We start from the raw sequence: 27,086 nt of genomic DNA, 5'->3' as shown, positions 1-27,086 counted from the left end.
ATCTAAAACATTACAAAAAATATATATTTTCACAGAAAATCCATAGTGAGTTTATCTACCGTAGAGTAACTACTGGTAAGGTATATTTTTATTTATTTATTTTTCACAAGATGTATCAGAATATTACCTTTGGTGAAAACGTATTAATCAAATGTTTTTTCTTAGGTGTTCTATGGCATTTCAAGGGGTAGCAATAGCGCCCCCTAGCGCCCCCACTGCCTGTATAACATGCGATTCCCAAAATAAACGCTCACATTTTAAACTATTTTTACCAAACTTAATTCATCAGGTAACTTATGTCCTTCTTTTAGCAACATACTGCTAGCAAAAACAGTTCATAACATAATAATAAATAAAATTAACATAATAATAAATATAAATAGAATAACAAAAATCTGTTCACACGGAGCTTTATTGTCTTTGCGCCCTGTTTCTGATGTTTACGGTAGGATATTTTTTGTCTCTCTTCCTGCTCTGGTTGTTACGGTAATAAGGCGTCATAACGGAGGTAACGCCCATTGAGAAAACTGGAGGGAGAGAGAGAGCAGTAGAGCGAGTATTTACGGTGCCTGGCTCCTGGAGAATGAACCTCATCCTCTCTGCTCTTTGTGCTATAGTGGGAAGACATAAAGCTTTATAGTTAACCAGCTGTGGGACCATTTTAACCGTCCTGGACGCTGTTTTCTGGTTTTAGGACCAACTGCTAGCTCTCAACTTGGTGGAATTAAGGTAAGTGATGCAATTAAAACAGTAAAAAAGCTCAACCTGCTGTTAGCTGAGTAACAATGTGTCTGAAGCTAGCTGCTAACTTTCAGCCTGAGTTCGCCTGACTTGATTTCTTTGCTAATTTTCTCGAGTGTTTAACTTTTTTCAAGCTGTTTGGGTTTGCTGATGCTCTCCGGTAACTTTAATTGGCGTTAAAGTTGTTAAACTCTGCTTTCCAATGCGGTCTGGGGTTTTCCTGGCGCGTGCTGGCGGTGGTTTCCTTCAGAAAGTGGGGGTGGGGGCGGAATACCAGGAACCATAGGCTGAGGGGGGGGGTCGGTCAGCGTGGGATCTGTGTGAGAAAGATGTTGGTCACAGAGTGGAAAAAGCTGAATAAATGTCAGAAAGAAGCTGTCACTGTGGCCCCACAGGACCAGGGTCCATTTCTCTGTGTGACACTTCAGGCCTGGAGATGATGGAACAAGAAACGCCTTCTGTGCACATCTGACATGCTTTAAATCAGATTTATTTATTTTCTTTTGAAATTATGACTTTTTAGAAACAGGACAGCACACTGGAAAAACGATCTAGAAATAAAATTTCTTAAATGAAGTTTATTTCCCCTTAATTTAAGTGGGTAAATTAGATTGTTTGCCAACAGAATGAAAATATTTACTCTTAAAATAAGATGATTAGATAATATGCACTTGAAATAAGACAATGCCATTGTGTTTTATTTTTTTTTCCAGTGTAAATTGTCTTGTTCAATTGACAAAATGTCTCTTTTTACCCAAGAACAAATGCACTTATTTTAAGAAAAAATAAATTTTTTCCAGAGGTGTCAAGTACTGACCTACAAATACTTCATTATTGTACTTAACTACACTTTTTAGGTATCTATACTTTACTCCATTACTTATTTTTCTTCCTGCTTCTGACTTCTATTCATTACATTTTTAAAACAAACATTACTCTTGGCTTCGGTTTAATGTTTATAAATATTTAATTCACCTCATGTGCGCCATCCAATGCAGATCATTGGCGCCATCCACATCTTGTGATAAATACACAGTAAATTTTGAAGTGTTGAAGCTGCACCTTAAGAGTGCATTTGCACTCTAAATTAGAACCATACGTAGTGTATATTTTACTCCAGTTGTTGTAATGACTCTAAAAGACTCTATGTACTTTGACACTGCATATTTAACACTGTAGAATTTACTGTGTAGTGTAATTGGATGATTCCTATAACGCAAACACTAATTGGTTAGCTAAAGGAAATCATCAGAAGCAAGCAGGTGTTCTTCAAACTGCAAACGTGAATTGTCTATGCCATGCTACAATGTCGGATTCAGAAAAAGATGCTAAAATGTCTGAAAGGTCAGACACAGGCGAGGGCGTATCGGGAGACTGAGACCAACAAGACCTCCCTCATCCTTGGTCCTTTCTTAAAGAATTTTACAAAATAGTCGAAAAATTGAGCTTTCAATTCATATAGTGGCATCTGGCTGTTTTACCTTTAAAAAGTAACCTTTTTAAAGGTTACTTTATACTTTTATACTTTAGGTAGTTTTTTGAGCACATACCTTTTCACTTTTACTTGAGCAAAGAGGTCAAGTTGATACTTCAACTTTTACCAGAGTGTCTTTAAACTGCAGTATCTATACTTCTACTTAAGTAACAAATGTGTGTACTTTTGACACCAGTGATTTTTGTCCAGTGTAGTAGGTTTGTATGATGGCATGTTTTTATGTTTGGATGTGTTTGGGGTTTCCTTTCAGCTGGCATGAAGGTTAAAAGAAAAAAACAATACTCTTGACTGATTTTTATTTTCATCATTTTCTGGTTTTGTATCAAAAATGTAAACATGATTGTTTTTTGTTTTTTTTATCATCAAAGTGTCAGAAACAACCTTCCCTGTAGTAATCCTCAGCCACCATTCAGTAGATAATTGCATATCAAACATTAACTACTGTGATCTCAGTGAAGATAATTAATGGAATTGAGTAGTTGAGTATTGTACAAAAATAAAGAAAAAATTGATTTTTTTTCCATTTTGAAATCAAAATTGCATTTGAAACAATCATTCAGTTTGTTATAGAGACACTTTCCTGATTCACATATTTTATAAAACACCTGAACTGTTCGGTTTTTCTTTTTTTTTTCTTTTTCTTTTTCTGTCTTAATGTTCGCAGTGGGCTTTATGCTGCCCTGCAAGGCTTTAAACCTGGGTTTGAATGGAGACAAAGCCGTTCTAAAGCACAGATCAAGGTGCTCATTTTGACCCTGGATCCATATTTATTTTTGATTCTGTTCATGGTGGAGAATCCTGCTTCACAGCAGCAGGTTGAGCCAAACATACTCTAAATGTTCAGGGTTATCTTTGAGCACCATTTCACTTTTCTTTCACCAGTTCACCACAGTTCTTCCAGCAGTTCACACTTTCTCTGCTCTCTTTTTCTCATCATCTTCTCCTTCTTTCCCATCGCCCGGCTTTCCACAGGTTTGCCTGCTGTGTCTAAAAGTAGCAGCAGCAGCAACCCAGACTGACAGCAGCTCAATGGATCATTTGTATCACGCGCAGCCTGGTGACGGACGCTCCAGAGGGCTTTACCGTATTAACAGGAGAAGCAGCACAAGTGAATTTAGACGCTGAAATATTTATAAATGTTTTAAATCAAGTTGGATCTGGATCCTGCACCGCTAATCCATGACATTTGGCCTAGTGGTTAGAGCAGTGCTCTTGTGCTCTGAGAAGATTGCATGTACCCAGTTCCATCCCCACAGCCTCCACTCTGGGTCTCTGAGCAAAACCCTTAATCCCACACTGCTCCCTGGGCGCCGCACAATGACAGCCCACTGCTTCCCGAGAGGATGGGTTAAATGCAGAGAGTTCATTTTGTTGCTCTTTACTTATAACTTGTAATAACAATAAAACGCTGGAAAAAGGGGAAGAAAAAAAAGATTTCCCAACATTGGAGCGTATAAGGTCAGGAGCCTTTGACCAACCCGTGCAAAGTCTGTATAGATCATTAAAACTATGACTAACTCTATCTAGCTGTAAGCCACAGGTGACTGTCATGTGAGCCCTTTTGTCTGTTCTGCAACGCTGTTTAAAATAAATTAAAAAAATTGAATACTTAAAACTCTGTTGGAAGGTGTATTTGCATTAAAAGTTTTTAGAAGTTAATATTTCCAAGCCAAGATCAGGTTCAATAAATACAACATGAGTGGCCCCACCACGAACTGATCAGAGATACCTTTTTATAACAGAAATGGAAAATCTAATCTCTGAGTGAAAAGCAAACTGTGTTTTCATTTATGAAACAATGAAGAAGTTTAAATTGCAAAATAGAAAGTATACATTTTATGATTAAGATATAAAGTGTTTGTCAAAATGTTCTATCCAGAATTAATTGGATTAGTTTATAGCTTTACCTGGTTTCAATTCTGAATAAAATTTGTGTAAAGTAAACTTCCTGTTGGATTATTAATCAACAGATGAATTGGTTAATAAAGTAATCATTAGTCGGCGCTCTGCTCGTATCTCACTGGAAGTGCATGCTGCCTGTCAGGCCGCATCGATTCTCTTCACACCATTGGTCTGTTCTGGTCAGACCGGAAGAGAGACACCATGAAAAAGTAGTTTCCCCGTTTGGAAACGCATGGTGCTAACATAGAAAAATGGGGACAGACCTGGATATACATGATTGATTACTAATCAATAAACGGATTATCTATAGAAACTCAGAGGGATAAATAAAGTGTGATAGAATCATCTTTTAAAAACAAGAAAATACCTGTAGAAAAATAAGGAGGAAATTGTGGGACATGCGCCACTGTCTTTAACTGTAATTAATTTAAACGTAACCCCAGAAAGCTCGGTTAGCAACACTTGGGGCTGAGCTGCTGCATAGATTTTTATCGGTCAATCGTGTGTTTTGTTTCTAGAGATTTAATTTTTGGAGAATCAATATATTTTTCCCTCTACTTCCCTCCTTGGGCTTCCAGAGCTCAGAGTAATTCAATTCATCTCTTTCTCGTTTATTTTCCAGATAAACTATCTTTCTTTGTGGGAAATGTATATAATTTGTTATTTTTATTATGAAAATTAAGTTTTAAAAAGTGATTAATTGGATTTTGTACAAGGGGGGGGGGGAATATAGAATCTGGTTCAGGGGTTGACGTTAAGGATTTTTCTTTCACATTTCATTTGCCCAGAAACAATTTTTACTTGCCCAGTATAATGTTTGATAAATATAGTTCCTAATATTAATTTTTGTACATATATCAATGTTTTTTTAAATGGTTTTGTAGTTCAGTATTTTTTAAGTTTCCAGGTTCCTGGTGTGTATATGCATGCGTCAGATAATAAACTCAAGCCTACATTACCGTGTTAACATGCTTTTCAATCCTTCCTGCACATTCTTTTCAAACTAAACTTTGCTTTAAACTGTTGTGTGCTTGGAAAAATATAAATTGTAATGTTAAAAATCTAAAAAAAAAAAAAAAACTTGACAGGTTAAAAACTTAAGATAAATCACAAGACAAAAGTCAATGTCACAAATGAATAACTTTTATTTTAGAGTCACGGTATGTTTATACAAGATAATACTATTAATATAATGTGACTTTTCTAGAGAATCATTATACATAGTTATTTTATACAGGGTTTCCACAGTCTCACATCATTTCATAATTCCCTGACTTTTAACTGACTCGGGATTAGTTTTCCCTGACAAAATAAATGCAGCAACAAGACAATAATATAACAGGTCACCAATTTAACATGTTTAGCTCTATAACATTTAAATGCACCTCTCCAATGTCTAAGAGAAAAAATATTAATGAACATTTTTTAATGTATGACCTGCATCACTGTACAGAAGACTGCCATATTTGCACTGTGCGCATGGCATACAATTATGGCAATTTTTCTAATTCCTGACCGATCATTTTTAATCTAGGGTTATCTTGGTGGTGGGTGAAATGGGGGGAGGGTAAAATAGGTGATGGGTGTGTAACTCTACTTAAATTTTTTTGCCTTGTGGTTGTTTTGTAGCCTGCCAAGTCGAAAAAAATTTGTCTGATTTGCGCCAATTCCCAGACAAAAATCACACCATCTGGCGGAAAATCACACGGCTTTTTCAAATCACGTGAGAATGTGTCCAAAACAACCAAAATGGCGCCTGCAACGCTTCTGGGTCATTTTCATCGAATGTCTGTGTATTTAAAGTAATTTTGAGTGATAAATATATTTTTTTTTGCGATCATTACACTTGCCCGGGGGGGCAAATGCAATGAAATTTATACTCTCCCAACAATAAAAACTACTTGCCCAGGGAGATCAGGCGATGGTTAACATCGAGCCCTGTGGTTTTATTCAAACCATCTGTCCCGGTCATAGAATCACATTTCTTCTCTATAAAGTTAGATTTGTATATATTAAAATCTTCACCTGTTCTGCTTTATTTAAAGAGCGTCCTGTGCAGGATGGTCATTAGGCGTGACTGGGCTCTAAATTTGGATCGACTGTAGGGCTGCAGCTAAACATTATTTTCAAGTTGATTAATCTGTCAATTTTTTTCTTTTTTGCCGATTAATAATCGAATAACCAAAGATTTCACAAAGGCTTTTTATGAAATTAAACCAGGTGAAACTAAAACTTTTCCACTTGTGGCGTTCTGGATAGGGCTTACTGACAGAGGATGATTATTATTTTTATCTAAAATACAAAATGTATATATATATTTTACAATCTTGGTATAATTACTGCTCTAAGGGGGGTCACTCTGTCAGCTAAAGGCATGTTTTAGAGTCTATACTCCAGTTACTATATTATTTCAATAACTGATTAATTGTTTTATTGACAGAGTTCAGCTCTTTGGCAATAACTGCAGCTCTGCTTTTTTAGTTTTTTACTTTCTAAAGCAACGCAACCTGATTTTGGACCCAAGCATTTACTTCATTGTCAAATGTCAAACTAATTATGCAGGGTTAATAACTGTTGATGGTTGGAAGGAGTCGGATTAACGGTTGTTATGGGGACTTAAAGGTCACAGTGGGACGTTTACTGCAGTTCTTAAGCGCTAAACTTTTGGGTGAACTTGTAAGAGTTTATTTTAGCTTTTGCCTTTTTGGTTGAAACAGTTTTCTCAGTTTTTTCTGTTAGTTTTACTACATGTCTCATTGTGTTTATGAGAACAGTGTGAGGACGAGTTTGTTCATGCCTGAGGGCTACACAGATAAATGGAGTGATTAAAGTATGCCAGGAGTGATTGTTGGGAGCACGGCAGGAGGATTAAAGGGAATAAAAGGAATCTAGTTACGCTGTCGATATAGTCACCTGTGCAGCTCCAGCATCAGCACAATGTTTGAAATGTCTGTTTCCAAACGGTTGTTTCCTGGTGTTTAAGCAAGGGGGGCAAATTCCACTTACAGGAGTCCAATGGATTTTATTGCCACATAAACCAAACAGACACTCAAAGCTCAATCTGGGTGAAGGCATTTTCTGTTCCCTGGTAGAAATGAATTACCGTCTGTTTAAAGAGGCGGCCTCTGAATGCGAATCATCGCAGTCATTTCAGCAGTTTTAGTCAAACACCTTTAAAATCCCAACCGTAAATTAAACACAGTCAAACCTCCTTTATCAGCTAGCTGAGCCTTTTCTTTTCCCTGTTCTGACTACTCAACAACACGCATCAAACACTACAGAGAAAAGACGTTCCAGCCGAAACATGGATCTAAAACAAACAATAAACGAAACTCAAACCAGTGTTTGTATTAAAAGTTCTTGAGAAAAAAACTTAACCACAGTTTAGAACATTGATTTAATAGAAGATATCCATTACTTTATATAGGTTTTATTTATGAAATTGCTGCTTAAATGATGAACATTTATCACAGTTATGATGTCATCAAAGGTATTTAAAGTATGCAGACATTGTGAGTAAGTGGAAAAACACAGGTGACAGTGATCACCATCGCTTGAAGAAGTGCTTCATATATTCATGGCAATAAATCAGGAAGAGGAATAAATTAAACGTCGGTCTCGGCTCAAGCGACTGAGCAAATATGCTCCATACTGTAGGAAACTGCCTTCTACTGAACTTTTCTTATTTGCTTAATATTTGTAAACTGAAAGAGCGGTATGAAGAGACCATGTAATGCTAATGCATTACTATGCAGCTGTGCTCGGATAGAAAACAGATAACATGAGACAAGATGCTTTGTAATGTAAGGTGATTTGTTTTTTAAAGAAACAGTTATGGTTAATTATGTTTTCTATAAGTGGCAACATTGAATATTTTAAGATATGGTTAAAAACATTTAGTTAAAATAATCCTCTAGCTCTAAGCTGAGCTCCCTACTGCCATCAGATTCATGACCTGTACTCGCGGCGTCCTCCCCCGTGGGAAGGAGTTCTGTAAACAGGACGCTGATGGTGGTATTGCACAAACAGAAGAGAGGAAATGCACGATCATGTCGAACTTGAAGCCGCTCAGAACTGTGTGGTGTTTTTTTGCGAAACTATTTCTTTTTCAACTCTGGTGAACAGTTGCAACCTCAGACGTCAGTGGATTTTATTGGTATTTTTCAGATGGGCCAGAATAACCACATACCTGACAAAGGCACGCAGTGCTGTCTGTTCTGCTACGCACATGAAAGTGGTGTCAGGAAGTCAAAAAGATGCCCCCATGTTTTTCTTTTTTTCTTTTTCTTTTTTACATATATATGCATTTATGTTCCATCCTGAAGGTATTAAGTACTTTAATTGAAAATAAGTTCTGCAGCAAAGCCACCACAACACTGTTACTTCTTTTTGTATGTTAAACAAAGACCACAGAGTAAAGGGCAGGTTAGACTTCTGCACATCAAATGTCGCTTGAGTTTGGTCGTGAACCAGTTTTGCTTGTATGCTTCTGCACCGCCGGGACACAGCAGTTTCCCGCCGAAGCGCAAGGGGGAGCCTATTGGAGAACTCACGAGAACTTTGGCGGCGCCGGCAGGAGTGTTTACCTTCCAAAACAACAATGGCGCGTCTGCAAGATGTCACGGAGATGGATCTAGAGTTGCTAGACATCAAAGAGGAACAGGTTCGGTTAATGGAGTTGGCAAAAAGACAAAGGAGGACACATAGGACGTGTGTACGCCCCTTAAATCAGACTACGGATGAGACTGGGGAGTTTCGACCCGGCAGCGAATCGAGACGGACGACCACAGAGACAGCTGGAAAAGCATACCAAGGACCAATCACAGCTGCTTCTCTCTGCGCGCTTCCACTTGAGGTCTGCGCCGGTTTGTGACCATCCGACGCGTAGTCAGGATTTTTTTTTTAGGTGTGCGATGATTATAGTTTTCCATTGTAGTTGTTCCTCGGTTTTTAAAAATGCCGCGCCCCCGGCAGCGAATCGAGAAGGACGACCACACAGACAGCCAGAAAGGCATACCAAGGACCAATCACAGCTGTTTTTTGTATGAGCACCTCCGCTTGAGGTCTGCGCGGGTTTGCGACCGTCCGACACGTGTGCAACAACGGTTGCAGAACTTCTGTGCGGGGGGCATGGTCGAGCACAGAGACAGATTTGACGGTTGCAGAGGCTGTGCATCAAAGGCATAAATTGGCGTTCAAATTGCTTTTCTTGAATCGTTGCTGGCTCAGTTGTTCTTGTGTCCTGCTGGTCTGCTGTGGTTTATACTGAGCCTCAGTGACTCAGGCATCCTGCCACAGTCTCACTTTCACTTTCCAAGCCTTGGAGTGTGTGAAGAAAAGAAACTGGGATTTATATAGTTTGTGGAAGAGTGAGCTATACTAAATGGGGATCAGTTACTGATTAATGAATACGCCTGAAGCTGATTGAGCTCTTCTATTTATTAATAAGGAGCAATTTTCTTAAAAACCTGAGTTTTCTATTGTATCAAGAGGGACTTTCCACTTTTTTTCAGTACCACAATGTACTGGGGGAAAAAAAGTGCATTGTTGTATTTTAAGTTTATTGTGCCACCTATAGGAAATACTGACTGAATAAACAAACATTTGTTTTGTTTTTTTGTTTTTTTTTACTATTATTAATCTTAAGATGCAACAAGATGGGAACCTTTTGGCAGGGGCGGATTTACCATAAGGTAAAACTAGACAGTTGCCTAGGGCCCCAAGTTCATGGGGGCCCCATAAAACTCTTTTTACCTGTATGGTTAATGCACATTGTTCACATTAACTAGTACTCATGTACTCATTAATGCTCCGTCACTGGGAATCCCGCTCAACAGCAGCCTCTGGCCCGGTCGCCTCTTCGCTGTTTGACGCTGTGAAGGCTACCGGTTGGAAGGCGTTTCCATGTCCATGACCAGGATAATAAATCAAACATATTTTTCCATCAGATTTCGCCATTTTAAGTTAATTTAGGCGTTACTAAACAGTTTCAGAGGAGTTATCATAGAGCTCTGCATCATCAGCGCTGCCGGTCTCCCTGCCAGGTCCCAGATCAGCAACGCGCTGCAGACAGAATACACGTTAATGTGTTTTGAAGCCTTGATTTCGAGGGGTGGTCTGAAAGGGGAGGCATGGTCGTGTATGTTCAAAAATATAGCTAGATGGAACTGTTTTTCCAAGATCTCCTACAGTACCTTTATACCCCGTTTACACTACCCTTAAAAAACTGAGCCGAGACCGGTCCGAGCTCAGTAACTGAGATAACTTGTCGTGTGTGAACGGAAACAACCTGAACTGAACCGAGATAGACATAACCGGACCGCGCTAACTGCAGACCAGTTCCCGAGGTGGGTTCGGCTCGGTTTTTTCCTGGCTCGGTTCTCTGATAACAAGAGCGCATGAGCAGAACGCGTCATCGCCGACTGGCTGAACATGCCAATTCACACTCCATTCCAGTAGTTGGCGGTAATGCCCCACCGGAAGTTGCTTGCCAACAAACACAAAACAGAAGAAGAAGAACAAGTATAAACAACAGAGATCTTCTCCACGCAACATTTTCAATAATGGCTTCAAAAGAGCGTGGTGCGACCTGGGACGACGCCGAGACTGAGGCCGTTATTGCTATATGGGCAGAGGACGCTATCCAGGCGATGTTGGAGGGCGCGAAACACAACCACAAAGTGTTTAAAAAGATTTCGGACGAAATGACGGTAAAGGGATACGACCGAGACCCGAAGCAGTGCCGAGAAAAGATAAAAAAACTTCGAACACATTATAAGAAGATTGTCGACCACAATAACAAGTCGGGGAGAGGAAGAAAAACGTGGAAGTTCTACGGTGCCATGGATGAAGTGCTGGGCCTCCGTGCATCGTCGAGACCTCCAGTACTTATAGAGACCTCTTCTCTAAACCCTGCAGCAACAGGTATGTTAACGAAAATCATTAGTTTTTTATTCTGTTGATCTACTAATCTACTAAGAAATTTCTTTAACTGCACTTTTTCATTCATTTTTTTGTTTCCATTTTAGTGGACGATGATGCAACATCAGACCACGAGGAGCATGAGTACAGCACGCATGATGGTATGTAGGCTCTACAGCAGCATGTCCACATTTATGCTTCAACAACCTTTGTTTACAGTATCAGTGTTAAAATGACAAATCTGCTGCCATTAAAAAATGTGTTCAATTTAATCTTCATATCTTTCTCTATCAAATTGAGATCTTTGTTTACTCTTGTAATACGGCATTAAAAGTAGCTGTAGCTCTACATGTAAATTTGAGGGTGCATGTATTTCAGATTCAATATTTATCTATTTTCTTTGTTCTTGTTTGTTGTTTATTGCAGAGATGGATGATGAGCGGTCTTTGAACGAATCTATAGCAAGTTGTGTTTCTGAGGAGCCAGGAGGAAGTCGCATTCCTGAAGGTCCTGGCGATGATACTCCTGATCCCAAGGCTCCTGAATCATCTGTTAAACGCAAGAGGAAGAGCAAAACCGTAAAAGCTATTGACTCTACAATAGAGGAATACATTAAAGCTCAAAAACAGTCTGATGACCTTTGGCTGGCAGCATTTAAAGAACATGAGGAGTCAATCCAACGACATCAGCGCCACATGATGCAGGAAATGGAAAGGAACCGATTTCAGGTAAAAATGCATTTCTTTAATTAATCAGAAAATGAAATGTACATTTGACATTTACATAAATTGTTTTTTTTTTTTTTACAGGCTGAAGAGAAACAGAGGGAACACGAGATGCGGATGATGCAGATGATGGTCCAGTTGTTGACTCAACCAGCACAATTACAACCTCTGAACCCTGCGTCCCCTTCGACTTCTGTGCCAAATTTTTCGACTTATGGACCTTATCAATAACTGCAACATATTGTAAAATATGTAAAAAATTTTATTGTTTTACAAATGTACAATACATAACATGTTTATACAAAAATTGTTGTTGTTACTGACTTTTTCAAAATATACACCACACTAGTAATTGCAAAATTATGTAAAACTAAACTGTAAGAAATTATTTAAAATACATAACATTTAAGTCGATGTAGGCTAATTTTGCTCTGCAAAGTAACGGCAGAGAGCATTTCTTATATTGTGGGCATTGTTAATATCAGGATTGTTATCTCCATCAACCAAATTGTTCCTAGGTGGCTGATTTGCCTCATTGGCCCACTGATCAAGGAAATCCTCTCCTTGCATCTCACAGATATTGTGTAGGGTACAGCAAGCAGCGATGACATTTGGAACATTTGATGTCTTGTTGTCAACTCGTTTCAAAAGCCTTCTCCATCTCCCTTTTAGCCGCCCAAAAGCGTTCTCTACCACCATCCTGTTACGGCTATGGATGTGGTTGTATTTTTTTTGGGCTTCTGTTGTCCCTGCATTTTCTGGATAAGGCTTCATCAGCCAGGGTAAGAGAGGGTATGCTGGATCGCCAAGTATAACGGGAGGCACCATCACACCATCAATTTCTGTTTGAAGATGGGGGAAAACACCATTTTCCCAAATCTGGTATAGACGGGAGTTGACTAAAACACGAGCATCATGGGTGCTTCCTGGCCATCCAATACAGAGATCTCTAAACATATACCTGTCATCTACAAGCACTTGCATATTAATGCTATACCAGCCCTTTCTATTAAAATAATCAACTCTGCTCTCCTTGGGGGCGACAATGGGTATGTGTGAGCCATCAAAAGCACCTATGCAAGTCGGATATCCCCATTTTTCTTTAAATGACTCCATAATATTTCTAGCCTCTATATCAGTGGGTGGCTTTATGAACTGTGGTGTCGGATGAAAAAATATTGCTTCACAAACATCCTTGACAAACATGCACAGTGAGGCTCTGGATATTCCGAAAAGGTGAGCAATGGTCCGATAATCTGATGTGGTTCCAAGAAACCACAAGACAGCACCAACTTTCTGCTCCACAGGAATAGGCTGTCGCATCTTCGTTTCTGCCTTGGAGACATGAGGCCTGAGCGACTCACAAAGCCATTTGAAGGTTCTGTAGCTCATTCTGAAAAAAAAAAAGAAATTTCACAATATTTTTGCATTTATTATACGCAGTGCTTTGTCGTTTTTCACTTTATTAATTCAGAAATCAAAACAAATAATGGTTTCATTCATCGCATTGCTCTTCAGGAAAAAAATGGGTCTATCAGTTGAAGTATTAATAACCCTTATTTAAAAAATGGGAAAGAAAATCAGCTTTTTTTTTGTAATTACCTGAAGTTTTCGATCCATTGCTGAGGGTTGAATGTCTCTCGTACTATATAAAGCCACCAGTGTTCGCTCCGCTCTCTCATCCAAACCCTTCTGTAAGCACAACAAAAATAAGGGAGACTTAAAAAAAAGCGAAATAATACATCTCAAATGCGGACAGTTAATGGAAAGAACAGGTAACAAGTATACTAGCTTTCCTACCGTTCCACACGGTTTCCAGTGATTACTCGGCTCAGCAGTGTGATGAACCTCAGGGTCCGTCGCTGTTTCCGGCGTCTGTAAATCCGGAGTAGACGATAATTTCCCTGATCCACTTCCCAAAAGCCGACTTTCTCAAGTACATCCGCGCAAGGTTGCCGTCTTCGCCTGACCCACCGCAAACACCGAAGTACAGCAATAATAATCAAGCATAACTTTCTGAATGTGACGGGTGCCGCCATTTTGATTTGCTTGATTCCCTCCTCCTTCGTCTTCTTCTTCTTGGGTTTTACGGCGGTTGACAAACAGCGTTTGGTGCATTACCGCCACCAGCTGCTTGAGTCCCTCCTTCAATCCTAGCAGTAATACCGCACATCGTCACTAGGAGGCGAGGAGTCGAGATAACCGAGATAAGTGTGACGTGTGAACGGTCGTCAAAACTGAGCTTGGCCTGGTTACCGATCCAAGCTCGGACCGGTCTCGGCCTGGATCAGTTTTTCAAGGGTAGTGTAAATGGGGCATATAATCCAACTAGGGATGTAAATGGCGGTGAACATCTGTGAATTTGGGCGGCTTCAGAAACGCACCGCAGCGTATTCCGTGGAACCGCTCTGACCGATTAGTGTTAGTGCCATCGAATGGAAAGGCGCAGAGCACAACCACAACACCTTTCTAGTTCAATGGAACCAAGGGGAAAAGGTTTGCCTCATGTAGAGTATACCCAAGGTTTGGAAGATGTCAGCTTGACATGTCTCTTGTTTCTACACATAAAAGCAGGATGATGTAGGGCGCAGGGCAGGAGCTGCTGATGCAAGTCGGAGTGAATCTAAATGATAGAGATGCTCCACTGACGCACGTCGTAGGGATGAGTCATGAAATTGCCAGATCAGGATCGCTGCTTTCTGTCGCACAGGAATATCTCATTTGGCCTTGGACACACAAACCGTGGAACATCAGGCAGCATAAAGCCTCTGAGGGAGATAACCTCCAACCTTTCTGTTGATTTTCAGTGAACTGACTGGAACTAATTCATTCCCTGTTCACCTCATCTGTTCAGTCCACCTACTGTCTCACAGTTATACCTCCATAACATCTGCTTATTATAAAAACAGAAAAAGCTGAAACTTTTCTTTTATTTCAATGATTCAGAATCAGCAGTTCTGTCAATTACTGGAAACCTTAAGAAACTGAAGTTTAATCACCAGTTTTTCACTTTTATCCACATATTTTGAATCACCTGGGATGAAAATAACAAAACTTCTACATCTAATTTGATTATTATGACCATTTCGATCAGTAAGTGTTTTATTGGTCTGCTTTAGTCTTTAGTCTCGATTTTAAGCCGAATCTAAATTTATTTCATCGCTCAATAACGGCAGCTGGAAAGGTGAGAAATAAACAGTGATGCTGAACACATTTTGACCCTCTCTAAATGACAAAGATATAGATGTATTAGCAGACACTTTTTTTTTTTTTATGGTTTAATAATGGTGTCCAGCTATGGAGGACCAAGTCTGCCATATCTACAAATAAATACTACATAAATAATAGCTCAATAAATTAAATAAGCATACAATTAATTTCCCCCAAAAATTCAATAAACAAATAAATGTAGGTAGAAATTATACAGTGAGACATAAATGTGTATGTATTTTAATTAAGCTGACTCTCTTAAGATACACCCCTCCTCGTTTGCATAATGAGGCAGAAATGCAGACAGAAATGTAAAAACGACAGACAGAAATAAATAGCATTAAAGAAATAAATAGGGTGAAAAAAAACAAAGAAAAAAATAAAACGGAACAAAATATAACATGCACAAAAATATATACTTAAAGAAATAAGTAATGAATAAATAAAGTTGAAGATTATAATGGACAATAAATAAATAAGGTAATTATAACAAAGGTGAATAAATAAAGAAGCTAATTAAAAGATTCATACATTTATCTCTCGTTGTATACTTTAATTTCCACCTACATTTATATTTTTATTGTGTTTTGGGGGGCAATTAATTATATGCTTATTTATTGAGCATTTATTTATTTCTGTTTTTTAAATATGGCAAAGTTGGTCCTCTATATCTTTCAAAATCAAATTAAGATGACAAAGATTATTCAACTCTTCAAATTTGGTGATAAACACAATATTAAAAATTACAGGATTATACCTTTGCTTCTCAAATTTAAAAAATATTGGAAAGAAAATCTGATAATTCTTTAGAAAAAAAACATTGTTTATTAAATGACAATTTGTTTGGTTTTAGGAGCAATCGCTCAATAGCTTTAGTATTAAAGAAAATCACAAGAACCACTACAGAATATCAAAACCATACAGCTCGAGCTTTTGATGACTTTAAGGTTTTTGATTAACCTGATCACAGCGTATTGATTGTAAATAAACAAATATATTGAATAATAGGTTTAGCTGTAGCCCTAATGATGTCTACACTACATATATCTCAATATATGAATATATTTTCAGCTGAATGCTTTTCTATCTTACAAGATTTTTTTTTCTTTTTTCAGTTCTTTGCTAAAAATGCATATCTGTTTTATCCGTCTCCAGCCCCAGAAACCGCCTTTCATCAGACATCATAGAAATCCTAATCTTTTACAAAGTTCCAGACCTGTGAGGGAGCTGCTGATTTTGGGGGGGAGAATTGAACGTTTCTTTTTGTTGGATTATTTCTTGTTTTATATTTTCTGACCATTCTTAAAGCTACAGTGTGTAATAATTACAGGGATATACAGTCAGAAATGTAATATATATATATATAACTATGTTATTTTATCATCATCTACGAGCTCAGCCTCTTAACCTTAATATTTGCGTTGCCTTAGAATTCGTTATTTATAATTACATAGGAGCGGGTCTCGCAGCCATGGAGGCAGACATCTTTGCACTACGGCAGCGCAGAGCCAACAAACTAGCGATTGCGAGATCGCCCATTATGCTCGAAAGTAACTACGGCAAGTTGAGAGAGATTAACTGAGACGGTACTGAACACAGAGACTAATGAAATACTATCTGTAAAATTATCTATGTAAACAAACCTCATCACTTGAGAAGGTAGGTGATGCGGACGTCGTGGAAGACATTTTGTCCCGTAACACTCGCCATACTGTTGGGGGGGGGGGGGGGGGGGATGTTCATGTTGCTGCGGTCTGCAGTCTGGACGTTAGATGTCGCTGAAAATTACACACTGTAGCTTTAAAATAAAGTTATTTATCCCTATTTTTTTAGGTCTATAGATTTTCTTTTCTTTTGGAAGTCTTTAGCATGTGATGCAGCTGAACTCCTTAATAAAACGGTAAAGTCGTCCGTTGGTTTAGTGGAATCTTGATCCTGCGGTTAACATCTTCAGCTGAGGGTTAGATGGTTCACGTTTTCTCACAGTGCTTAAAAGGTTTGAAAGTTTTTGCCACTACTGCTATTTCTACATTTGATCTCACATTTAAATGTCACAGTAGTTTAATGTTGATGATCAGATGCATGGCCCAAGCATCATATGCATAAAACAGGTTTGTAGCTTAAAGTTGTAAGGAAATCATATTTAAATTGATTAAACATGTATATAAATGTATTCTTTATCAGACCATATTGTCCAAAAAGTTTGAAAATTTCTCTTTTCAAAAAAATCCTGTCTTAAAATCTGTGTTTAAGTTTTCTTATGCAGGCCAGTTAGTTATAGGTCAGCCTGAACACCTAAATTCGGCCAATCGTATATCAGCGGTCATCTGTCAATCAAATCTTTTCGGCGATAGCATCATGATTCAATGATAGTCTGTGAAGGCTGAAAACCTCTCGGTTGGTTTAGGTAAACTACAGATTTGTATCAATGACATAATGTGCAGCGCCTTTAAAACACAGAGACTTTTGGGGGGTTTTGTTCTGTTTCCTTTTTTTTTTTTGTGCGTGTGTGTTTTTTCTTAAGAAATGTGAGCGCCTCTGTCAGAGTTATCAGAGAAACACGCCTCAGGAACGGCTGTTATCATCGGCGTCTGAGGCGTGTTTATCTCCAGAGTCGTGTTTTTTAAGGGTGTTATGTTTTCACCCCAGAGAGCCGATGTGGGTGTTTGAATGATGAAGTGTTGGTGATGCCCCAGTGGACTGCTATGTGCTGCTTCAGCAGGGTCATTAGGTGACGGGGGCCCAGGGAGGACTAGCATGGAAACTTCTGTGCTGCTGAGGGACAATAACAACAAGGATTTCTTTTTTTTTTTAGTTGATGATGAAAACACTAATGAAAATAAAATGAAATCCTATTATAAAGGGATGCAAATTATTGATCAAGTTATTCTGCATTTTTAATGATATTCTAAATTCATTTTCTTTCATATTTCCATTTAGGAAAAATATTTTTTTTCTTCCAAATGTCCATGTACTTGGAGAAGTAATCAAAACAAAGTAATTGATACCAAGTGACTGACTGATACATGAACTAGTTGATTTTTTTTTTTAGCCAATATTAGCCTGTTTTTATTTGTTTGGTTACTTTTTTTTTATCTTGTACTGCCTTGCAGGATGCGTTCAGGCATTGGCTGATTAATTAGTGCATTTAGAAACCATGCCTTATGTGAAGTGCATATCTGGCATCCCCTTTATTTGCTATAAATTGTTTTTGAAATTTGATTTGTTCATGAATGTGTTTCTTTTTTGTCATAGGGAAATCATATTTAAATGTCAAATCATTATGGCTTAAACATGTATATAAATGTACTCTTTAACAGACCATATTGTCCCAAAAGTTAGAAAATTTCAAATTTTTTTTTTTATCTTGTCTTATCTGTTTTGTTGTTGTTTTTTTCTGATATATTATGCAGGCCAGTTAGTTTTACGTCAGCCGGTACACCTAAATTCGGACAATTTTATAGCAACGTTCATCTGTCAATTAAATCTTTTCGGTCATAGCATCTTGATTCATATGTCGCAGCTAATATACGCAACGGTTGAAATTAGAATCATTTCCTTTCCCATTGAGTTCCGTCCCAGTGTTCACAGGGCTGGACGTCTGTGTCTTCAGCAGGCGTAGAGCTAACAGAACTGGCAGCGTTGCGAGGCAAGGGCTCAAACATGTACGGCTGGAAGCCTTCTACACCAAACCAAGCTTCTGCCGCCCTGGCGTCCTCTTCAACAACATCTTCGTCCCCGCTTTCCTCCTCTAAATAAAAAATGTATGACGGAGGAGACTCATCCACGACCTCTGACACAAAACTCTCCTCCTCTTGCATGTTTCCTCTGTCCATAGCGTTCCTTAACAGTGTCGTTTCTAAGTCACCAATTTAGTGCCACTTGGTCCCAATGGAATTTCCCATTGGAACCTACTATCACTAAGTTGCTAACTGGTTAGCAAGATGCTTCCAACAAACCGGCTACAATTAAACTTGCTTGCAAACCTTCCGCCACAACAATCCCGCCCTCTTGATAAATTACCAATCACATTCACTTTATTCACTCGTGTAAAGTCGTGCACCACTCGGGAGAATTCAGAAATGCAACGGTTGGAACGGGTGCTTCACTACAAATTTAAACTAGCTTTTCTGTTATTATTATTAACTCTATTATTATTATTAGTTTACTGGTTCCAAGAATCGGCCCAAATATCAGCAGCAAATATCAGTGATCGGGATTGACTAATAATCTCTCATCTTAAAAAACCAGTCGGTCGATCTCTGCAGTCGCAGCTCTGAACCAGGGTTCCTTGGTTCCTGATCCAAACTGCAAACGTTTCTTCTTCTCTTATCACAATAGTCTCCTGTGAGCAGCAAAGCAAAACCAATAGTCATCTCTAACTGATGACGACTGGTTCTGCTTGTTGTTGCAGAACTGGTTGTTCTGCAAAGCAGTAATGATAAATCAAGCATACTGTCCAGGGAGAGGGGCGATTGCATTAAGTCGATGTTTATTGAGTTTAGCTCTGCTCCCTGTTCCTGCAGATAGCAGGGTCCATATCAGGACATGCAGAGCTTCTGAGAAGCTGTAACCATGGAGACGTGATGCTGCACTTGGTTTATATGTAAATAATCATCACACCTCTGTTTGGATCTCAGATCTGATGGTGTATGGAGTGAGTTTTGCTTCAATATTGTATCAAAGAACATGTTTTGCAAATGGCAGTTTAATTAAAAAAAATACAACCCAGAAATGTACCTGAAAAATGTACAATCAAAAAGGTTTTCAGATAAACTTTGCTGTTTACCTAGATCATTAAAAAATTCCTACTTTATTTTACTTACTTTATTTATATATTTTTTTGATTATATTTTCTAAAAAAATAAAACATTTCCTCTGCTGGATGTTGGTAATAGCATTTTCATTTGGCTAGAAGTGACGAGAACATAGAACCAGTTTGAAAAGAATCCCATTCATCAACCTCAATCTGAAAAAAATAAAAAATAATTAGAGTAATTTGGAAAATTAAAGTAATTTAACGAAATTTATTTGATTATGACATTTTTGTAGAGTTTCATTTCTGGGTTGCTTTATTTAATTTCGACAAGTATTTAGTTTGCCTTCAGCAATACTGGAACAAATTTCCCTCCATAGCTGTGCTGTTAGTGTGGAAGTTGTGTGCCTACATGTGCAGGTTCCACAAAAACCATCAAAAAAACATTTAGTAGACCCTTTTAAGTAGATTGATTATTATATATATTTTTTGTTTTTTTTATTAATCCAAAAACCAAAGAAAATGGGATGTAATCTATATTTAATTGAACTTGATTTATCTCACATTGGAGAAATTTACCCCTGCATTTAACCCATCCCCTTGGGGAGCAGTGGGCTGCCATTGTATGGTGCCCTGGGAGCAGTGTGGGGGGTTAAGGGTCTTTGCTCAGGAACCCAGAGTGGAGGTCTGTGGGAGTGGGGCTTGAACACAGAACCTCTGGATTCCAAGCTCTCTGCCCCTAACCACTAGGCTGCCGCTCCCTCTATATAGAGATAGTTTCTCTCTTTTTTCTTTTTTTATTCTATAATAATCATCACCATCATCCAGCTGTCCTGTACGACTGTTTCTTGATCATTTTCAGGCTGCTGCTGCTCAGCACTGTTTGTGTTTGAACTGGAACACAGAACGATCCTCTGGCTGAATAAGCTGAGTGACATCATGACAACTTTAGAGGATAAAAACGTTTCTTTGCAGAAGCATCACAGTTATCACTGTGGAGCTGGGCTGCAGTGAAAAAAAACAAAGGGAGCATTAAAGAAACACAAAATAAAACCAAATAAATGTACCCACTACAGTATTAAAGGATTATTAACAATACAGTAACCATCCGAAATAATCATTGTTGTCTTTGCTTCTCACTCCGGAGGAAAGCCTGCCTCCAGAGGATGTAATCTATGAAATGCAATTTGAGAAGAAAACTAATTGAGTTTTATATATATATCGTCTAACCAAATCTAAAGAAAATGTTGAAAAATGATATTTAAAAAATCTTAGTTGCTCTTAAATACCACCTGTCTGACGCCCAGATGTTTTCTGGCACCATCAGTAGTAGAAATCCTCCATCAGAGGCTCAGTCCTGCTTTATTGTGCTGCGTTTAATGTCCAGACAACAGTCGCTCTCACTCAGGCCACCGCAAAGTCTCAAATTGTCATCGCCATGGTAACGGGGGGGGGGGTGCTAGCCTACCACCAGCTGGTCACTGCTTCAGATTTAGTTTGTTGGGGGGGTTCTGCTGATTTCTTCCTGGGTTAAAGTCGTTCTCCTGTCCTCCTCCATCCAGCCTCACTGTGTAAACTTCAGAGTGACGCTCCGTGACCCTGTGACCCCAACATGTCATCTGAGGCCACGCCCATCCAGGAGACCCGACCTGTGACCCCTCCCCTGTCCGCTGCAAAGTCCCCGAGTTCTCCAGGTAAATAAAAACACACATTACTGCAGGAGTAATTTATTTTCACATCTGGATTAACAGACATGAACAGATGCAAGAAATTAATATTCCTTGGATTTTTCTCCTTGATTTATCCGATTAATATAGATAAAAAACATAGTTTAAACCGGGAATTAAATTATTTCCTGTTAACTAAAGGAGGTGAGGCTGCCTTCCCTTTCTGTCTGAATCATTTAGAAATACTTCAACTTTTTTGATTAAGACGTTTTTTAAAGATTTATTTTTGAATTGCATTTGTTTTCTTAAATTTTCTAATTTGCTAAATAACAGAACTAAATTCACTCCATATTTGCAGGTTAGAGAAACTCTCTGCTTTTACTTTTTTATTTTTTTGTAACACTATTATTGTGGTATGGCTGGATCCAGTAGGTCCCCATCATGGTATGATGATGTGGCAGCCTGTGTGTATAAAATGCTTCTTTAAATGTGATTCGGGGCCGGCCTTCTAAAGAAGCGAGCCCGGTGTTAAGCGCCGCCATAAGTAACCTGCAACTTCTGTCAAAATCTGCTGTCATGTCTCAGTCATTTAATACACAAATATAGTGTTGTTTAAAGTGTTTGTTCTGAGGGATCTGGTCTCAGAAAAGAATCGGGGAGAGAAGCTTTAAGATGTAAAGAACTTTGCATTACAGTGAAGTTATGCTACGATCAGACTGCACGCGCTAGAGGCAGGAGAAGCAGATGCTTTACATGCAAAGTCAATGGTTGATGCACATTAAGTTGCAGCAAAAGGTCCTGCAGCACGTTTTGAGAAGCAGGAGCAGCGCCTCATGAGTTTCTGAGCATCTACTGGAGTTGAAATAAAAAAGTTGAACTTTTGCTGCTGGACGCACCACATCAACCAATCAGAAGCTGATCTTGGAGCTGGCAGGGAGACGGACACATCACTGCTGATGCAGATCGCTATGATCACTCCTCTGAAACTGTTTATTGAAGCTTGAATTATCTTAAAATGTCGAAACCTGCTGGAAAAATATGTTTTTTATTATTCTGGTGCCTGCAGTTTGAATTTCGTACATGGAAAACGCCTTCCAGCCGCCATGAACAGTAACGGAAAACTGTGAAGACGCAACCGGGCCAGAGGCTGCCGTTGAGCAATTAAATTCAGTTTATTCATATAGCACCAATTCACAATACAAAATCTCAAGGCACTCTACAGTTCAGCCAGATCATACAGTCAAATTGATTCAAAGTTTTCTATCTAAGGAAAACCAGTTGATTGCATCGACTCATTGATTAGAATGCAATCCCTCACACTAAGCATGCTTGTAGCGACAGTGGAGAGGAAAAACTCCCTTTTAACAGGAAGTAACCTCCATTAAAACCAGGCTCAGTGTGAGCGGCCATCTGCAGAGGCCGACTGGGGTTCAAGGAGACAGAAGCAGAGATATTTCCGGTGACGGCAGACCGGCCAATGTACGGGGGTCTGAGCAGCTCCGACAGAAATAATATTTGATGGCAGGATGGTAATCTGGATGAACTGACTGCACTGATGTGAGGTTTCAGGTGGACTTTCTCACTGAAAAACATTAAAACTTCCTTTTACCCACTGATCACAGCAAATAAAGCAAAGCCGCTCTCTGCCATTGAACACAGGAGCAGCAGACGCATCCGACGTCTCTGGACACAATTTACAGGACCCGCTTCAGGAGCATCAAAGTTGCTCTTGAGGCGTGTCGGACCTTAATGTGTACAAGCATAAAAAATATGCAGCAGAAGCTTTTTTACTGCTCCAGCTGCTTGCGGTGTGAACCCTACATGCTGCTTCATTTGTGATGCTTGTACAAGTTTAGTTCTGATGCACGGCTGAAGCATCTCTGCTGCTCTAGCTGCATGGGTCTAATGCGCGTTGGGCGGAGCTACTCTATCCTTTCTTTGATAGAGTAGCTGGCAGCTATATTTGCTGTTATCAGTGGGTAAAAAGTAGTTTGAATCTATTTTGAAGTGAGAAAGTCCACCTGAAAACTTCCATCAGTGCAGTCAGTTCATCCAGGTTACCATCCTGCCTTCAAATATTATTTCTGTCGGAGCCGCTCAGACCCCCGTACACCGGCGATGCTCTGTCACTGGGAATCCCGTTCAACAGCAGCCTCCTGCCAGGTCGCCTCTTCGCAGTTTGCTAATACTGTTCACAGTGGCTGTAGGCAGATGTTTGTGTTTTTAACGTACGTAATCCAAACTGCAGGCACCAGGATAATAAAATGGAACATATTTTACCAGTAGATACTTTAATAAACGTTAAACTGTTTCAGAGGAGTGATGATAGCGCTCTGTATCAGCAGTGATGTGTCCGTCTCCCTGCCTGCTCCCAGATCAGCTTCTGATTGGTTGATGTGGCGCGTCCAGCAGCAAAAGTTCAATTTTTCCAGCTCCAGCAGCTGCTGCTTCTGAAGTGCATCACGAGCGTCAGATGCTCAGAAGCTCACGACCCGCAGCTCCAAACGCGCCAACCTCTGACTTTGCATGAAAACTAGCTGCTTCTGCTGCTTTAGATCTGAACGTAGCATTACTCATGATGGATGGAGCAGCTAAACGCTTTACTAGAGGAAAAGTAAAAATAATGATGCAGTAAAACTACTTCTAAAAGTCGATTTTTGTCAAAAAGTCCCTCAAGTAACTGATTTAATGTAACTAGTTACTACCCTCCTCTGCTTACGTTTCTTCATGGCGTTTACATGGTTGAAGGATGAAAATGTGCTGAGTCATGCTAAACCTGCAGCTCCTTATTAAGGCTCTACCTGCCTGCTCTGCTTTCAGAGGCTCTGCATCTTCCTACCAACAAGCTTAGAGAGCGTTCCCCTTCCCCGATGAGAGACTTCCTCATCCCCAGCCCCCTGCCCACACGCAGGAACAGGACCTTCTCAGCGTAAGAACACACACACACACCGGATGGTTCACAGCTTTGACTTTATGGTGGAAGGTTTCTTAAATCATGCAGATTTAGATTAAACCCATAAAGAAGGACGTCAGCTGTGTCGGTTTCAGCCGTTTTCCCTCCATCCTCTCTCTTCTCCAGCTCTGCCCGCGCCTCTGAGGGCCCCGTGTATTCTGGCGTGTGTAAATGCTTCTCCCGCTCCAAAGGCCACGGTTTCATCACGCCATCAGACGGAGGCAGCGACATCTTCGTCCACATCTCAGAGTAAGTGTGGCTCTGTCTGTTTTCTGCTTTGTCACCTGCGATGAGGTGAAGGGAGAGCAGCTGCGGTTTCAATCACCGTCATCGAGCTCTGCCGGCGTGGGAGGAGGAGGAGGAAACAAACACGCAGCAGAGATGTGAGGAGTGTGTAGGAGGCGACGGGGCGACCTTCAATAATGTGTTTGGAGCTGCGGGCGTCAGATGGACATGTGTCCTCTAAAACATAATGAAGGGATCCAGCTCCTCTACCTGCTTTATTTAGCAGCAGTTTCCTTTCAGAGAGAGAAAACTGTGACATCAGGTTTGATGCAGGAAGTTCGAACTAAAAGAGAATCAGAAAAACCTTTGATAAAAGTCAGACAGGAACCAACCGTGAAGCAGCAAAACCACACATTATCATTTGAGACTTAAATGCAGTTAAAGTAATAGGGAAATCATATTTAAATGTCAAATAATTCTGGCTTAAACACATATATATATAAATATATTTTTTATCAGACGATATTGTCCAAAAAGTTCGAAAATTTCTATATATATAAAAAAAAAAAAATCCTGTATTAAAATCTGTTTTTTTGTTGTTTTTTTCTTCTCGTTACTTTATGCAGGCCAGTTAGTCATACATCAGCCTGAACACCTAAATATAGCCAATCATATATCAACAGTCATCTGTCAATAATTTTTTTCGGTCATAGCATCTTGATTCATATGTCGCAGCTAATATACGCAACGGTTAATATAAGAATCTTCGCAGATAAGTGGTGACTGTTACAGGTCTATAGTTGAAGAGCGAATTGTTGGCCGTTTCTCAATTCACAAGACACGAGTACGAACTCGTGTTCTCGCCAAGTATGTTCTTGAGAGGAACACAGGAAAGTCTGGACTCTGGGAAAACGCAGCATAAATATGGGTCAGTTGGAATGAAGTGTACTGATGACATCACCACACTCGGCTCGTCCAGAGCTGCACTTCACCTTATTAATAGTTCTAGATAATAAATTCTACCTTTTTTTCCATTTAGCGGGGGAATAATAATGAACACAGTCAGATAGAACATTTTGCAAAGAAATACAGAAAAAAAATCGCCATCAGAGCCAGCGGTCCTTCACACACGGCTATGCAGAGAGAGAGCTGCTAACGTTAGCCCATTCTGCTCTCGGAGCGCTGCTGGTTGCTACGGTCCTCAAGTTCTGAAAAAAAAAATTTTAAGTACGCATTAAATCTGTAAATGGGGCATATAGTGATGCTTTGAAGTATAATGTTCTCGCATCAAATGATCTTACAACATAATTTTATTGAAAGCAGAAAAGAAAACTTTTAACTTAATACTCTTGGCTCCATTAGCGCTCCATAGGAAGGAGATGGAGGAGACTCATCCACGACCTCCGACACTAAACTCTCCTCCTCTTGCATGTTTCCTCTGTCCATAGCGTTCCTTGACAGTGTCGTTTCTAAGTCACCAATTTAGTGCTACTTGGTGCCAATGGAATTTCCCGTTGGGAACCTATTAGCACTAAGTTGCTAACTGGTTAGCAAGATGCTTCCGACAAACCGACCACAACCAAACTTGCTTGCGAACCTTCCGCCACAACAATCCCGCCCCCTTGATAAACGACCAATCACATTCACTTTATGCACTCCTGTAAACTCGGGCACCACTTGGGAGAATTCGGAACGGTTGGAACAGTCGTTGCATTTCCCTACGACTTTAAGCTGCTTCACTTGGCCCCAAGTTTTTGTTTTCTATTTAAAAACCATATTTATGAAGGAAGCTAATTAATCTGGGGGGGCCAGGGGCCCTGAGCAGACACTATGACCGGCCCTGCCCAAATGGGACTAAGGTTTTTGTCTTTGTTTATAGTTCTGCCTCCTAAGTTTTCCCTCCTTCTTCTGCTCCTTCCAGCATTGAGGGCGAGTACGTTCCAGTGGAAGGAGACGAAGTGACCTACAAGCTCTGCCACATCCCTCCTAAACATGAGAAGGTCCAGGCCGTGGAGGTGAACATCGTCCATCTGAAGCCAGGAAGCAAGCATGAGACCTGGGGGGGGCACATCATCACCAGCTGAGCACCTCACTGAGTGTGCGGAGTCAGGGGGGGAGACGACGTCTGCAGAATTTAAAGGGGGGTGATGGATATGATGAGATTCCAGTTTAAATCCCAACCGTCTCATAATCATCTAGTTTTGCAGTGTGAGCAACCGCCGGTTGCCCCCGGCGACTCGCCCAATCCTGGACAGAACCGGGTTTTCTTTGGTAGGATCTGCATCTTGGACTGCAGACATCTTTATTCCTGTTAATCGTCACCGCGGTGCATTTACAGAGTTTAGAGCATAAAGCTGCAGCCTGTCAGTGTTTCCGAGGATGGAAAACTGATCTGGGTTCAGCTCATCTGTGTGCCTCCATTCTTCAGCCTGTAATCTCTACTTGATCATATTGGGAGAAATAAAGGATTTTCAACAGATCTATCCTGTGT

At 39.7% G+C, this 27,086-nt stretch overlaps 1 protein-coding gene and 1 long non-coding RNA gene across 2 annotated transcripts; one reads left to right on the top strand and one right to left on the bottom strand.

The window, feature by feature from the left end:
* The first annotated feature begins 538 nt into the window (after window positions 1–538).
* carhsp1 (calcium regulated heat stable protein 1) lies at window positions 539–27,078 on the top strand. Its single transcript, XM_038269237.1, has 5 exons — window positions 539–729; window positions 21,313–21,444; window positions 24,238–24,346; window positions 24,497–24,619; window positions 26,517–27,078. The coding sequence occupies exons 2-5, from the start codon at window positions 21,363–21,365 to the stop codon at window positions 26,677–26,679; spliced, it is 477 nt and encodes a 158-aa protein (XP_038125165.1). The 5' UTR covers window positions 539–729; window positions 21,313–21,362; the 3' UTR covers window positions 26,680–27,078.
* LOC119772696 lies at window positions 12,813–13,797 on the bottom strand. Its single transcript, XR_005279293.1, has 3 exons — window positions 13,585–13,797; window positions 13,387–13,476; window positions 12,813–13,177 (listed from the first exon to the last, which is right to left on the bottom strand). It is a non-coding gene; the product is annotated as an uncharacterized LOC119772696 (long non-coding RNA).
* Window positions 27,079–27,086: the final 8 nt, after the last annotated feature.

This window comes from Cyprinodon tularosa, unplaced genomic scaffold (genome assembly GCF_016077235.1).
Source record: "Cyprinodon tularosa strain WSP-4 unplaced genomic scaffold, ASM1607723v1 ctg726, whole genome shotgun sequence".
Taxonomy (NCBI): domain Eukaryota; kingdom Metazoa; phylum Chordata; class Actinopteri; order Cyprinodontiformes; family Cyprinodontidae; genus Cyprinodon; species Cyprinodon tularosa.
The sequence above is the reverse complement of the archived record's forward strand: the minus strand, read 5'-3'. Positions and strand labels throughout refer to the sequence as shown.

Excerpts from the sequence above, each read along its gene's own strand:
- carhsp1 (XM_038269237.1), top strand. The coding sequence starts at position 21,363 with ATGTCATCTGAGGCCACGCCCATCCAGGAGACCCGACCTGTGACCCCT. Across the intron at positions 21,445-24,237 it reads AAAGTCCCCGAGTTCTCCAG|AGGCTCTGCATCTTCCTACC; the intron begins GTAAATAAAAAC and ends CTCTGCTTTCAG. Across the intron at positions 24,347-24,496 it reads AGGAACAGGACCTTCTCAGC|CTCTGCCCGCGCCTCTGAGG; the intron begins GTAAGAACACAC and ends TCTCTTCTCCAG.